This window comes from Rana temporaria, chromosome 7, assembly GCF_905171775.1.
Source record: "Rana temporaria chromosome 7, aRanTem1.1, whole genome shotgun sequence".
In the NCBI taxonomy this organism is placed as follows: domain Eukaryota; kingdom Metazoa; phylum Chordata; class Amphibia; order Anura; family Ranidae; genus Rana; species Rana temporaria.
In genome coordinates, this window is record NC_053495.1 from 101,125,907 (window position 1) to 101,142,489 (window position 16,583).

The 16,583-nt window shown below is 42.5% G+C and overlaps 1 protein-coding gene across 2 annotated transcripts in view; it reads right to left on the bottom strand.

Moving 5' to 3' along the window:
* The window catches only part of HMCN1 (hemicentin 1), a 384,153-nt gene that overhangs the window by 180,565 nt on the left and 187,005 nt on the right, over positions 1–16,583 (bottom strand). For both annotated transcript variants that reach the window (XM_040359793.1, XM_040359792.1), the window contains exons 46-50: positions 13,913–14,080; positions 13,660–13,773; positions 4,914–4,997; positions 1,299–1,490; positions 657–830 (exon numbers count right to left, since the gene is read on the bottom strand). In XM_040359793.1, the coding sequence (XP_040215727.1) occupies positions 657–830; positions 1,299–1,490; positions 4,914–4,997; positions 13,660–13,773; positions 13,913–14,080 (732 nt within the window). The remainder of the gene's footprint in view (positions 1–656; positions 831–1,298; positions 1,491–4,913; positions 4,998–13,659; positions 13,774–13,912; positions 14,081–16,583) is intronic.

The window sequence follows — 16,583 nt, forward strand, 5'->3', positions numbered from 1 at the left end:
TTTTTCTTAGTTAAAGCCTAAGTCTGTAGCTAAAATAAAATAAAAAATATCAGCAGAAGGGGCATTATTTATAGTAGGATGCATTCCTTGTGTTGATTCCTCTACTGTTAGTAGACATTTCCCTACATCCATGCCTCCCCACCCCTGCTGTTTGTCCCGACCAGAGAAAGGGGTATTATATTGTTGCTCAAATGCACCTAACACCTTGTATGTCTTAGTTCCATACTAGTTTGTAAAGGAATGTAAGATTAGTCATCACCTAGATATGGAAGATGCAATGGCAAGATGCCTGCCAAATGGTGCCCCTTACGATTGGTATTCAAACCACTTCACGGTTTTCTCATATATCCAAGACTGGGAAAAATGCTCTCTGATGTAGTGATGGTGCTCCATAATTAGATATAATGTAATGTAAGTTGACTTCTCATGTCTTCACTTCATTCCCTCCATAAGGACACCATTTCAGATCCAAGTTGATCTTGGATGTCCTTACCGGCGTAAAACCCTACATACCTTCCCTACTCTATACAAAAAAAAAGTTCTGGCGTTACATACACTTTAGCAGTTTTACTGATTGTAAATAGTAATCAGAAAACACTGGAAATAGAAAAGCAGAAACATATGTAATTTGTAGTGTGGAAAACTGACAACATTACCTGGGAGAATTCTGATGTTATCCTTGGAATGTATTTGTTGTCCATCTTTATACCAGACTATGGTAGATGTAGGAATGGAATGAACTTCACAGGCCAATAATACAGAGCTGTCCTGAATTACACTGATATCCTCAGGAGATTCTTTTGGTTTAGCACCAGAGATTATTGGAGATACTGTAAAATAGAATTGGAAGGTTTACTGTACATAAGACTTGAGAGAGAGGGAAGCAGCTCAATGTAACAGCTAGCTGTGCTGCAGTGCACATGTTCTAACCAGGGACATACTGATAGCATGAGAGAAAAGAAAATGGGATGTGCTCATCTATATGCTTATTCTCCTTTCACAGACCAAGATGGGGTGAAGAGTTGACCAGTAAAGATTATCTAACTGCTGTAGAAACTATTTAGGTCTCTTCCCCTGCCAGACAGATTTGTGCTGTGTGGAACCTCAGCCTTGGGTAAACAGAAAAATAAATCTGTTGGCATTTAAAACAACTCCCTTATATGTTTTTTGTATCTGTGTTAACTGCTTGCCTGGAGTTCAGGTTTATTAAGAATTTGTCTTTTCTTGTAAACTGAAAATCAATCAAAATATGACAAATTAAATGAATTGACTTATTCGTATTGTAATAATAAACTTACCCATCACAGCAAGACTAAATCTTCTGCTTTTATCCCCTGCTAAATTGGAAACAATGCAAGTGTATCTTCCTGTGTCAGTTTCCATGGCACTAATAATTTGAAAGTGTTGGCCGCCATCTTTAATACGATGATGGGTGTCCTCTTGTAATGGCTGTCCATCTTTTAGCCAGGTTATTTGTGGTACAGGATTGCCTAAACAAAGTTACAAATTTACCATGGCATTCAGCAATTCCTCATGAAAAGGTTTTTTTTACATTTTATTGCAATTAAACATCTTTGATGAATATGCTGTGTAGATTCCAGTTTACAAGACTGTGGATACATTAGACCACTTATTAGAGATCTGATATAATTAGATTACCATTAGATAGACATATCTAGGAACAAATTGTGTTGCAACTTATTATATTATTTCCTGAATTTAAGCCAAAATGTTGCTAATACTCATTTTCTTCATTGCTAAAGTGCACAATATTTTTAAATCTTGCAAACTATGGGCCAGATTCTGATACATTTACGTTGCTCCACGGCAGCGTAACGTATCCCATTTACGTTACACCGCCGCAGGTTTACAGCGTAAGTGCCTGATTCTCAAAACTCTTACCTGTAAACTTGCAGGGGTGTAATGTAAATGCGCTCGGCGCAAGCCCGCCCAATTCAAATGGGGCGGGCACCATTTAAATTAGGCGCGTTCCCGCGCCGAACATACTGCGCATGCTCCGTCGGGTAAATTACCCGACGTGCATTACGCTAAATGACGTCGTACGGACGTCATTTGTTTAGACGTTAACATAAATGGCATCCAGCGCCATTCACGGACGACTTACGCAAACAACGTGGTTTTTTAAATTTTGACGCGGGAACGACGGCCATACTTAACATGGCTAAGAACAACTAGGGCTCAGCCCTAATTTTACTCGGCGTAACTCGACGGAAACAACGTAAAGTTAGATCGACGGGCAGCGCGGACGTTCGGGGATCGCCGTAACTATTCATTTGCATATTCTACGCCAACCGCAATGGCCTCACCACCTAGCGGCCGGCCTAGAATTGCATCCTTAAGATCCGACAGTGTAATTCAATTACACCTATCGGATCTTAGGGCTAGCTATGCGTAACTGATTCTATGAATCAGTCGCATAGTTAGGACGGCCGGAACACAGAGATACGACGGCGTATTCGGAGATACGCCGTCGTATCTCTTTTGTGAATCTGGCCCTATATCTTTATGAGCACCTTGCCTATCTGTGCCATACATTTACCAATGGCACAGGGCTGTCTGGAGCAAATATTCTCAGTTAAGCAATAGTGAGACTGACAAAAAGAGTCCATAGAACATTGAATGCTAAAAAAAATTTAGATAGCAGGAAAATAAAATGTACCCAACACATTTTAGGGGGGGCACATAATCCCCTCAACAGGGATAAAGCAAGACACATTAAAACTCATGATAAACTTCAGAGAATATATAAATAAGTTGTTGCCATTTTCATAAATAATAAAAATATAACAAACAGAAAATAGATATGTACTGTATGTTAAAATGAAAATCAGTTCATAAATACAGTATAATTAATAGAAAACATCTAAAGTTCTAAACAGTAAGGTGCCACCTTTACAGGGAGGCAACAATCAACCACTCCCTTTGCTCTTAGCACTGTATCTTATATTTAAACACTTTCAGCCAAACACATATATCGTGCTTGAATTTCCCAAGCACATGTCCGTGGTAACTAAATGATGCTCCTTTTTTCATGTAGGTAATGAATTTCTTGTTTTTATGACTTTTATATAGTTACTGCTCAATGATATTTTATTATATCTAATATACAGTACATCTTAAGGACACTTTACAGGAGCTTTTGTAGTTTTTGTCCTAAAAGGAGCTTTTCCATTTCCGATTTAACCAATAATAGTGTTAAGGTTTACAGCAACTATCTTCTGGAACTGTATCTTTTTCTTGTAGTTTCTTGGGATTCATATTGGCTACATTACTAATAGACATATTTACACATCCCAGATTCCAACAAACATACCTTGTTCTGCCTTCATTGGCATTGTGGACAGTTCAATGAAAATTTTTCGTTATTCATCATGTCAATTAACTAAGTATGTATGAACTACTCTTTAAGTGGTAGCGTCCTTCTAAGGCATGTTTCACAATTTGATTTCCAAGTGGCTGTGATTTTTAAAGGTGCAGAGATCCTTTTAATTGAATGGACTGCTGTGTCCATGCAAATGAGAGCCGCACCAATCGCATATGTGTGGACCTAGCCTAAATAGGCACGCTCTATCGCTCCCACTGCAGTCCTATTGCAGGTATTCTGCGCTTTTAGAATTTTAAGACTTTTAAGCATTTAGTCTCCATATATTTTTTGCACCTTCAACTCGTTATACTGTTATACTGTGTATATATATATATATATATATATATATATATATATATATATATATATATATATGCTGTATATGTGTATTTTTTATATATGCTCAGGTATAAAGTTTTCTAATTTGACCATTCTTATGTTGTACATATTCTAAATAATTTTATACAGCCTACATAGTCACAGGCAGAGACTTTATGACTCTGTATACTTGTGCCCTCTGGTGGACATCCTGATAAAGGCTTTACTCTGATTAGACTTATATTTACATCTATGGGTTACACCTCTAAATATACAGTATGTATTTATATATTTGCTTATACTTTCTGGTATCTTAGTGATTCAGATGTTTTAGATTATTTAAATGTATTAAATGATTTATCTTTAGAAATGTATACTTATGTTAACATATATCAGTGTTCTGTTTTTTTATACAATAAATTATGTATACATCCGCTAATCTTCATCATGGATTTTGATGATTCTTGTTTCAGCTCTGATAAAGGGGTATTGTTTGGCTCCTGAAAGGTGTTGGATACCTTTCATCTTTCTGTTATCTCAAGCTTAGCTAAAGATGATTGACAGATTTCATTTCAACCTAGTGCCCTATATTCACCCTTTTTTGGACTCTTGGTTAAATAGAAGCATCTTCACGTTGCATTTCACATTTGTGTTTTAAAATGTGTACACAGAATTTCCATGGGTAATAGACACTCCCTTTAAATTTCAAGTCACAATTTTGTCACTGGGCCCTCCAGTGATTTATTCAAGAAAGCCAAATGATTGAGTTATTTCAAAGCCTCACAATTCAAGCTCCATCAATTGTATGCCTCTTGGGATCACTGTATCCTGCTGACTATGGGCCCTTCCTGTAATCTTTATTAACATGGACCTGCAAATAGGTCTTTCGGCTGAAAATTTTGAATTCTACTCTTTTCATAATACATTATTGTATTTCTGCTTTATAGAGCTAACATGAGGATTGGTAAATATTTTTCAGACTGTATTTGTTCAACAAACTCCTTTCATCCCAGGATAAATTGTACTCTAAACCCACTACACATATACTTGAGTTTACTGATTTATTTATTGACAGATAGGTTCATTTAGAACAGGCACTTGAATGTGAGTTTATATTGTTACCATTTTACATAAAGACAATAACATTTTGTATTATTGTATTTATGTGCACAGCTGTACAGGTTACAGAAATAAAAGAGTCTTTGTATACCTGTTGCTTCACAGGAAAGGACAACGTCACTTTTTTCTTTCACTTTTATGTCTTCCAAAACATTTCCTGTAAGTCTTGGGGGCACTAAAATCAAAAGTTCATTTTCAATGTTAGCTTTATAGAGGTAAACAGCAAGATGATGCAAAGTATTTTCAATTATACACCAGAAAAAGTAAAGATCCGGTGGACTTTTTAGGTACCCATACAATACATTATATTAGTATATAAAATAAATGTTTAATTAAAGGGTCACTAAAGAAAAACATTGTTTTGCCTAACAATGTCTGCAAGGTAGACAGACAGAATAGTGTAATGATTCTGTTAAAAAACAAGTAAATACCTATTAAATTCCTTCATCTATATCACCTCCGGCATTCTAGTTTCTGTTCTCTCATTCACTTCCTGGTTTGCATCGTTTGTTCATGTAAGGCCTCGTACAGACGAGGGGACATGTCCGATGAAAACGGTCCGCGGACCGTTTTCATCAGACATGTCCGCTCGGAGATTTTCGGTCTGATGGCTGTACACACCATCAAACCGCAATCCCCCGCGGACAGAGAACGCAGTGATGTATACGACACCGACATTCTCTGACGCGGAAGTTCAAAGCTTCCGCGAATCAATTCGACGTCATGCGCGGGTTCTCGGGCCAGCGGACATGTCCGGTGAGTCATACTGACCATCGGACATGTCCGGCGGACATGGTTCCAGCGGACATGTTTCTTAGCATGCTAAGAAACAGTTGTCCGCTGGAAACATGTCCGATCCGCCGGAAAATTGTCCGGTCGGCCTTACAGACGACCGAACATGTCCGCGGGAACTGGTCCGACGGACCAGTTTCAGCGGACATGTTCGGTCGTGTGTACGAGGCCTTAGAACTACATTTCCCAGTATGAATTGCGGCACGCCCAGTAATTCACACCTCCTTGAAGTCTCTAACACGTAGAGAGCATCCTGCCACACAGATGTAGTTCCCAGGAGGGGGTGAGCACGTTACTGACCACCGCAGTAAAGCCTCCCTTCACAGTGGTCAGTAAAATCAGACAAGCAGGAAGTGAATAAAACAGAGAAGAAATAGAGCGACTTCTGAGCAAAAACGAACAATGAGGAAGTGAAAAGAGGAATGTCTGCAGGTAAAGGATGCTTATTATGAAAAAAAAAAAATCCTTTACAACCCCTTTAATAACCCAGTAAAACAGATTACTTATAAGATGATTTTGTATTTATTATGCAATACCACTGTACCATTTTGCCTTTGAACATATGCATATCTCCATGTACCACATTTTCGCAATCCATATCTGTGTTTATGTCATTTTTTATAACAATATCAGAGAGCTCTGGAGCAACTGCACTTGCAGAATGCAACTGCATTTTCAAAAGTGCACAGTCTATTTATTTTTAGTAAATCAACCCCATTCTCTCTATGCACCGTATATAGCAGTGGCGGCCCGTCCATAGGGGGCGCTCGGGCGCTGCCCCCCCAAGCTGTAAAAAAAAAAAAAAAAAAAAAAAAAAAAATTTTTTTTTAAAAAATGTCACTTTAAGAGTGACCAGGCGCCGGACATGCGGCGGTCTATGGGAAGCTTCCCAGCCTGCAATCAGCTGATCGCAGGCTTGGAAGCTGATTTGCTCGTGTTTAGGGCGTGTGCAGGGCGCAAGCTGTGCGCCCGCACACACTCCCACTGTCATTTGATTTGCTAGAATGCATGGGTTTGTCATGGGATTGGCTCGGCGGGGACCGGAGGAGAGGTCAGTGGGCAGTGCCATTAATATTATATCATCTGGTGATATCTGGAGCGCGTGTGGGGGCATCATAGAGGAGCGGCGCCAACCATTGAAGGTAAGGAACAGACCGGCTCCTTCCCCCACTCCAACACCAGCAGCACCCTAGCATCCATTGCCTGCCAGCCCCGCCACCACCACCGAGCCCCACCGCAGCTGAATACTTCTCTCTGCGCTAGTACTGCCAGTGACAAGCAGCAGCGGCGGCCCCCCCTCTCCCCCCCCCACCCGGAGTTCACTCCGAGTCCCGCCGCCACACTCCGCTCCGGATCAGCAGTGTGCACTCGCAACAGCTTCGGGTCCCCCCCCCCCACTTCAATGTGCCGACGTCTGATCGGCACATTCTTGGGGGACCTGAAGCTGTTGCGAGTGCACACTGCTGATTAGGAGCGGAGTGGGTCTGGGCGGCAGGACTCGGAGTGAACTGGGGGGGGGGGGGCTACTGCTTCTGCTTGTCACTGAACTTACACACTGACAGGACTCGGAGTGAACTAGTTCACTCCGAGTTCTGTCATTGTGTAAGTCTCCTCCCCTCCCCCCCACTTTCTCTAAAGTTCACACTGCCCGAGCACTGCTAAGGTAAGCCAGCCAAGCCACAGAATTCAGTTCAAAATGGATTTGATTTATCGCCCCATTAGGTCATCAGCGGACAGCGGTGCACTGCCTGATCCCCACCCATCCACCTTGGAGCCTGTTATTGTATTTAGACTGCTGGGACTTGTAGTTCTCCATCATCTCCTGGGGCTCAGGTGCATGCAATCCACCATCTATGGGACTACAAGTCCCAGCAGTGAGAAAAACTGAACAAATATGGTGGATTGCATGCACCTGAGCCCCAGGAGATGATGGAGAACTACAAGTCCCAGCAGGTTATAATATAAAGCTCCGAGGTGGATGGATGTCTGGACAGTGACAATTGATGGGCACAGTGGTGACAATTGATGGGCACAGTGGTGACAATTGATGGGCACAGTGGTGACAATTGATGGGCACAGTGGTGACAATTGGTGGGCACAGTGGTGACAATTGGTGGCATGGCACAGTGGTGACAATTGGTGGCATGGCACAGTGGTGACAATTGATGGCACAGTGGTAACAATTGAGGGCATGGCACAGTGGTAACAATTGATGGCATGGCACAGTGGTGACAATTGATGGCACAGTGGTAACAATTGATGGCATGGCACAGTGGTAACAATTGATGGCATGGCACAGTGGTGACAATTGATGGCACAGTGGTAACAATTGATGGCATGGCACAGTGGTGACAATTGATGGCACAGTGGTAACAATTGATGGCATGGCACAGTGGTAACAATTGATGGCATGGCACAGTGGTAACAATTGATGGCATGGCACAGTGGTGACAATTGATGGCACAGTGGTAACAATTGATGGCATGGCACGGTGGTAACAATTGATGGCATGGCACAGTGGTGACAATTGATGGCACAGTGGTAACAATTGATGGCATGGCACAGTGGTGACAATTGATGGCACAGTGGTGACAATTGATGGCACAGTGGTGACAATTGATGGCATGGCACAGTGGTGACAATTGATGGCATGGCAAAGTGGTGACAATTGATGGCATGGCAAAGTGGTGACAATTGATGGCATGGCAAAGTGGTGACAATTGATGGCATGGCAAAGTGGTGACAATTGATGGCATGGCAAAGTGGTGACAATTGATGGCATAGTGGTAACAATTGATGGCATGGCACGGTGGTAACAATTGATGGCACAGTGGTAACAATTGATGGCATGGCACAGTGGTGACAATTGATGGCACAGTGGTAACAATTGATGGCATGGCACAGTGGTGACAATTGATGGCACAGTGGTAACAATTGATGGCATGGCACAGTGGTGACAATTGATGGCATGGCAAAGTGGTGACAATTGATGGCATGGCAAAGTGGTGACAATTGATGGCATGGCAAAGTGGTGACAATTGATGGCATGGCAAAGTGGTGACAATGGATGGCATGGCAAAGTGGTGACAATTGATGGCATAGTGGCTGTGTTTGATGGCATGGCACAGTGGTTGCGTTTTGATGGCATGGCACAGTGGCTGCGTTTGATGGCATGGCACAGTGGTGATAATTGATGGGCCCAGTGAGGCTGCAATTGTTTTATTTTTTTCGTTTGCGCCCCCCCAAACAATTTGAGCACCAGCCGCCACTGGTATATAGATAGGTGCTACTTGAACTATAAGACTGCAGAGCTTCCCTCCCGCCATCCTGGACCCTCAACAACCTCCTGCCAAATGACCTCCTTCCTTCTCCTTTCACCCTTCCAGCTATCCCCACGCTTCCTCACACACCTATACACACTAGAGGTCAAAGTCCCACTAGAGAGTTCTGCCATTTTGGAGTGGACATATAGTCTTTCTAGAAATATTTGTGGGGCAATAAGTCTCAGCAGGGCTGTTAGCTGAACCTCTATGAACTGTTGGTGTCAGCTCACCTTATTGACTGGTGTTGGAGACACTTCAATTGATGAACACACTGCTTCACCCCAAAAGGAAACTACATCTCTCATGGGGCTTTATAGCTGGGGGAAGGGGCAGGGCAAATACAAATAACAACAAGCAGCTCCAGAAGGTTCTCTTGAAGTGTGAAACAAGAGCAGGGAGAGGATGTACCTGACCTGGAGCTCCAAGTTTGTGGGGAACTTCTGTTCTTCATTGTGGCCTATCTCCCTGAATAGGGAGTCTCCAGCACCTCCAGGCAGAACCGCTAGCCATTTGGAAAGGTTAATAAAATCTGCCAGTCACCCCAGACAATTCTTTAGTCATTTACCTCAGACAAATGTTCTGCCGGTCACCTCAGATAAGTATTTGGCGGTTACCTCAAACAAACATTCCACCAGGCACCTCAGATGGTTTGCAGCTACCGCCGGACAGCTCACACAGTCTATAGTATCCTGTGGCAGTGTTGGCAGCCATTACTGCAGCTTACAGTAATAAATAATCGGTTTATCAATGTCATTGTTCTCCCAAAGCTTCTCAGTGCATCAAAGTAACATCTCTAGTAATCTTGTACTCCTGGTGTTTCAGCCTCAACTTAGGTAACCTAGAGCTTCATTTATAAATTTATGAGGGCCCCTACATCATTGGATTTCTTGGTCAAATGGTAAAGACTGATATTACATTTGTCCACTCACTAACCTTAGGTTCACACCTATATGTTCTTTAGCGCATTTTGCAGTTTGCAGAAACGCACTACAGTCCATTTAACATGGTTTCCTATGGTACACGTTTACATCTATGCGTTTTTCAGCCATTTTTGGAAAGGGTCAGGGACTTTCTTTCTGGTAGCAGATTTTACTTTGCGTGTTATAGAGTTCAATGGATAACACCAAAAGTGCAAGTGTTTTTGATGCGTTTTAACATGCATTTAAATCAGTAACAATTTTTTCAATACCCTAATTTTTTCAATAATTGTAAGTATGCTAAGGGTTTGTCAAGTTTACCGTCTATTTTCATACTAGATGCTCCAGTAAATGGGAATCTTGGGGTTGCTGCCTGATCCGTACCACAGTCAATAGAGCACCAAGTTTGCACATCATTGAGCTCAGTCGCAGAATCGTCGCTGTCGTCACTTTCAGTGTGTGAAGACAAATTCTGCAAGTGATTCTAATTCACTATCACTATTTTCTAGCTAGTCTAAAACAACTTTAGACCTAAAGTAATGCTTTTTGGATGCCATAGTCGTTCAAGTTTCCAGGCAGAAAGAATGGTAAAAGTGCAGGGCATTGGGCAAAGCACTAGGGACAAAACTGAGGTGAAATGGTTTGATACAGTAATGTAATCCTAACAGATTACAATGTAATGTTATGTTTTGATCTTTTTTTTTATTTCCCGCACAGCTCCACCCCTGCGTTGAAGCGCTCGCAGGGAAGGGAACCCAGAAGACGGATGCATCGGCCAGAGGACACGGCCGGAGGACACATCAGGAGGACATCAGGGGATCGTAGGGACAGGGTAAGTAACAGTACAGGGATACTACGGTGTAATGCCGAGTGTGGCTCGGGGTTACTGCTTTTTGTACTGAAAATTAACCCTGAGCCAAACTGGGGATTACCCCCAAGGAGGTTAAGGAGCGGGCCAGGAAGCTGGCCGCCACGTCCTTAACAACCAATGAGCTGTCAGCGGGTTTCCCTGTAACATCATCAACGGTGCATGCCAGGCCGCCAACATCACAGGGGTGTGGTACCACCCGGTGACATCACCGGGTGGCCCCGCCCCTTACCTATTAAGGAACTGCCAGATGGTGGAGCAGGCAGAGCTTTTTTTTCTCTTTTTCGGCGGGTGTCTTGATTGACGATGGATCTACACCAGGGAACATTATTTTTTCATTTTTTAACTACTTGCCGAACAGTTGCCGCAGTTATACTGCGGCAGGTCGGCTCCCCTGCGCGAGATCTACGTCATCTCGCAAATCAGCCCCTGGTCCCGACGCGCATGCCCGGTGGGCGCGATCACCCCCGGGCACCCACGATCGCTCGTTACAGAGCGAGAACCGGAAGCTGTGTGTGTAAACACACAGCTCCCGGTCCTGCCAGGGGGAGAAATTACTGTTCGCTGTTCATACAATGAATGAACAGCGATCAGTCATTTCCCCTAGTCAGTCCCACTCCCCCTTCAGTTAGAACACACACAGGGAACATAATTAACCCCTTCCTCGCCCCCTAGTGTTAACCCCTTCCCTGCCAGTGGCATTTTTATAGCACTGATCGCTATAAAAATGCCAATGGTCCCAAAAATGTGTCAAAAGTGTTCGAAGTGTCCGCCATAAGTTCGCAGTACCGATAAAAATCGCTGATCGCCGCCATTACTAGTAAAACTTTTCTTTTATAAAAATGCCATAAAACTATGCCCTATTTTGTAGACGCTTTAACTTTTGTGCAAACCAATCAATAAACGCTTATTGCGATTATTTTTTACGAAAAATATGTAGAATAATACGTATCGGCCTAAACTGAGGAAAAATATTTTTTATATATATTTTTGGCGATATTTATTACAGCAAAAAGTAAAAAATATTATTTTTTTTCCAAAATTGTCGCTCTATTTTTGTTTATAGCGCAAAAAATAAAAACCTCAGAGGTGATCAAATACCACCAAAAGAAAGCCCTATTTGTGAGAAAAAAAGGACACCAATTTTGTTTGGGAGCCACGTCGCACGATGGCGCAATTGTCAGTTAAAGCGACGCAGTGCCGAATCGCAAAAAGTGGCCCGGTCATTGACCAGCAATATGGTCCAGGGCTGAAGTGGTTAATAAAGTTGTCAAAAACTCATGTAGTGTTTTAACTCACTTTTTGCTGAATGGGTAGGGGTACTATGTACCCCATACTTATTCACATGGGGGAAAGATCCAGGGGCCCCCTTGTTAAAGGGGGCTTCCAGATTCCGAATAAGTCCCCCACCCACAGACCCCCACAATCACCAGCCAGGGTTGTGTGGAAGAGGCCTTTATCCCCATCAACATGGAGACAAGGTGTTTTGGGGGAACAGGGCCCCCATGTTGAGGGCACGTGGCTTGATATGATTCAGGAGGGGGGAGCTCATCCCCTCCCTTTCCTGACCTGCTGGGCTGCATGCTCCAATAAGAGTCTGGTATGGATTTTGGGGGGACCCCAAGCCGCTTTTTCTAACTGCCATTTTTTCTTTCAGCTGTCAATGGGGAAGCCCGCTGACATCTGATGAATCATCCATTGTTAAGGATGCGGCGGCCAGCTTATCTTTATTGTCATAAAGGTGTGTTGGAGTGGTAGAGGTATTCCACCACCTAAGAAATAAAGCTTCAGAGAGATTGCCAAACTAGTGCCTCCTGCAGGGGTGCACTACATGTATATAGTAACTGTGTGTAACAAAGATTTGCATTTTGTGCTGTGGTTTAAACATGTGTCTCTGTGTATTGTAAACGTTTATTCATATGCAAAGTATCCAGGGAGCATTTTAGTTGATTTTTTTCTTTAACCACGTCTGGCCCCTTCCTTAACCACTTCTAACCACTTCAGCTCTAGAGCAATGTTTTTCACTTTTTGCATCAGTTCACCCCCATGTAATAGAGCTGGGCAAGTGTCAGGTAATCTTTATGGAGACATTGAGGATCTGAGGAACTATGTAATGGGTGCTGGCAAGGAAGGGCACACCGCCTTCACTGTAACAGGCAGCTATACAGCCACCCAGCGTGTGCTTAACCCTTCATTCTCTGGACATACTATGTACATCCAAAGAGCTGAACTGAGGATAAATCCCTTGTATGTCTGTACAGTACATACTTAGCAGATAAAACAGATTATGATTCTAATATCTCAGCTGGGATTCAGGCTTGTTTAAAAAATAAATAAATAAGCATGTTATACTTACCTGCTAAGCCCTGATCCTGCTCTCCTCTGGTCCCCTATCGGTGCTCCTGGCCCCTCCCTCTTGCCAAGTTCCCCCCTTGCCATGGGGGCACTCATGCAGGCTTGCTCCAGAGCCACCTCTGTGTGTCCATAAGACATACAGAGCACAGCTAGGCCCTGCCACCCTCTCCCTCCTCACTGGCTGTGATTAACAGCAGCGGAAGCCAATGGCTCACGCTGCTGTGCCTCAGCCAATGAAGATGGAGAGACGCAGTGCTCTTGTGTAAATCACTTGATGGAGATCACGCTCAGTTAAGCACACTAAAGGATTTTTACCTTCAATGCATGAAGGTAAAAAAAAATCAGCCAATACAACCACTTTAAGACCCTAACCAACATACACAGCCAAAGTAAAAAATTACCTTTCAAGCTGGATTAACAAATTGACAGGTACCTGATTATACTAACATAACTTGGAAAGGATTAATCAAACAGTAACTCTGTTATATCTTTGGAATAGATAAAACTATTAGTGACAAAAATGTATATATTTCTAAAAGATATTTTTACTAGAAACTTCTGCAGCAGTAACCAATAACATACCTAATACATTAAGGTGGAACTCTTTATTTTTCACTCCAGCAGCATTGGACACAACACACTTGTATCTTCCAGCATCAGAGAGGGCTGTGTGCACAAACCGTAAGGTCATACCACCTGTCACAGAATATATCATGTCATTTTATGGACACCAGAAAGTTAAATAAAGTTAAATGTTATATATAAGTTGATATATAAAGTTTACAACATAAAATTTAATTTGTCAGAGGCTTTATATGGAAATAAATATAAATACCTGACATGACTTGAGGTGTATTGTTTGGGTGAATGGGCTGACCATCTTTGAACCATGTTATTTTGGGTGGTGGGATACCCGATACTTCACATGTTAAAGTCACTGGATTTCTCTCCACTACACTTACATTTTCATGCTCTTCAAATGATCCCAAAATTCTTGGAGGGACTTAAAACAGTAAAAAGGAGAAATTTACAAAATGCCTACATTAGCATAACATTTATGTATTTTTACAAATTTAAAGTGCAGTTGCAGCAATTTTACAAATCAATGAGTTACACATGTTTATTTGGCAAAAACTGCAGCATGTGCTATGTTTCTGTTTTCACAAATCCCATCTTCCAAGGTAGGTTTGAATCTGATTGGTTCAGGGGATCCATAAATAAATGGTCTGACACACCATTGCTATGACTGGATAAATAAATAAATGTACTTAGGGCTAGATTCATAGAGACTTACGACGGCATATCAGTAGATACGCCGTCGTAAGTCCGAATGAGCACCGTCGTATCTTTAAGCGTATTCTGGAAACCAGATACGCTTAAATTTGGCCAAGATATGACCGACGTAAGACTCCTACGCCGTCGTATCTTGGCTGCAGATTTACGCTGGCCGCTAGGGGCGTTTAAGTTCATTTACGCGTCGAATATGTAAATGAGCAAGATATGCCGATTCACGAACGTACATACGCCCGTCGCAGTAAGCTACGCCGTTTACGTAAGACATACGCCGGCGTGAAGATAAAACACCTCTCTAGGTGGCGCAGCCCATGCAAAGTATGGACGTCGGAACTGCCGTCAGGTTTTACGTAGTTTACGTAAGTCGTACGTGAATGGGGCTGTGCGTTAGTTAGGTTCACGTCGTACGCATTGAGCCGTCGTATCGTAGGGAGTATTTGCGACGTGATTTTGAGCATGCGCCGTACCAACGGCCATTCATTTACATGGGGTCATGGTTACTTTACATGTAACACGCCCACTACCTGCCTAATTTGAATTAGGCGGGCTTACGCTGGCCCATTTTCGCTACGCCGACGTAACTTAGGGAGCAAGTGCTTTGTGAATACTGGCCTTGCCTCACTATGTTACGTCGGCGTAGTGCAAATGGGATGCGCTACGCCGGCCAAAAGATACGTGGCTCTACGTGAATCTAGCCCTTAGTATTCAAGATGTGCTCCCCATATGACTCCCATAGTTTCATTCTTGCCTCTAACAGGAGTTATCCTTGAAATATTTTACTGTAACTGCAATACCGCGGCCACCGCTGGGGGGAGTTCGCGTCGTAAACCAGCGTCGGGTATGCAAATTAGGAGTTACAGCGATCCACAAAGATTTTTCCCGTCGTTACGTCGTCGCAAGTGTTCGATTTCCGTGGCAAAGATAGGGCACCTTTAATATGGTGTAAAAGTACTCCACCGTGTTAAAGTATGCCCGTCTTTCCCGCGTCACTTTTGAATTATTTTTAAATTTTTTATTTTTCCCGGCGTAAGTGCTTTGTTGACGTCGCGATTCTCAAAACGTCGGCGCGTCGTAATTTCGCGCAAAACACGTCGGGAAATTTGCGACGGGAGCATGCGCAGTATGTCCGGCGCGGGAGCGCGCCTAATTTAAATGGTACCCGCCCCATTTGAATTGGACCGCCTTGCGCCGGACGTGTTTACGATACACCGCCGCAAATTTCCAGGTAAGTGCTTTGTGGATCGGGCACTTAGACTGAAAACTTGCGGCGGTGTAACGTAAACGGTTTACGTTACGCTGCGCCGCGGGTATGTGAATCTGGCCCTATATGCTGAACTTTTTTTACTTATTTTTAAAATATTATGCACATTACAATACACTACATATATTGAAGGCCTTTAAAATGTGATATATATATATATATATATATATATATATATATATATATATATATATATATATATATATATATATATATATATTGTTAAAAAAATCATTTTAAAAATGTAGAATTTTTAAATAGCTAAATCTTGAGCGTATGTTGTAACTGCTTTACTTTTCACAGTGTTTTTCATGACATTAAGGGGATGTGTATGATCAAAATCTCTTTCGCCTTCCTTTGGATAAACTGTGGATATAGAATTGGGTATATGGGATTGTATGATATTTTTTATATTGTTTATTTTATTTAATTTATGGTGGAACTGGGTGGACTGTTGTCTTTTTTCAAGCTGACTAACTATGTAACTATGTAACTATGTAATGTTCTATTTTTAAAAAAATTACGTTATGAACAAATATTTTCTTTTGCATGCTTGCCGTATGATCAAAACACAAAAAACTACACTGAACTTCAAGGGACAAAACATACCTAAAATCACAGACAATCTCTACACTGTGGCCCATCATGCAACGAACCCGCTGGCCAAAACAAAGGGGGTAGCTATACTTTTAAACAAAAATGCACCATTCGAACCCTAAAGCGGATGTCTGCTGAAAAAAAAATATTAAAAGCCAGCAGCTACAAATACTGCAGCTGCTGACTTTTAATATTAGGACACTTACCTGTCCTGGAGTCCAGCGCCATCCGCAGCAGAGGACGAGCAATCGGTGAGGGAACCAGGAAGTGAAGCGCTCTGGCTTCACTGCCCGGTTCCCTACGGCACATGCGCGAGTCGCGCTACGTCTGCTCCCTGTCTACTGGGAGCTGAGTG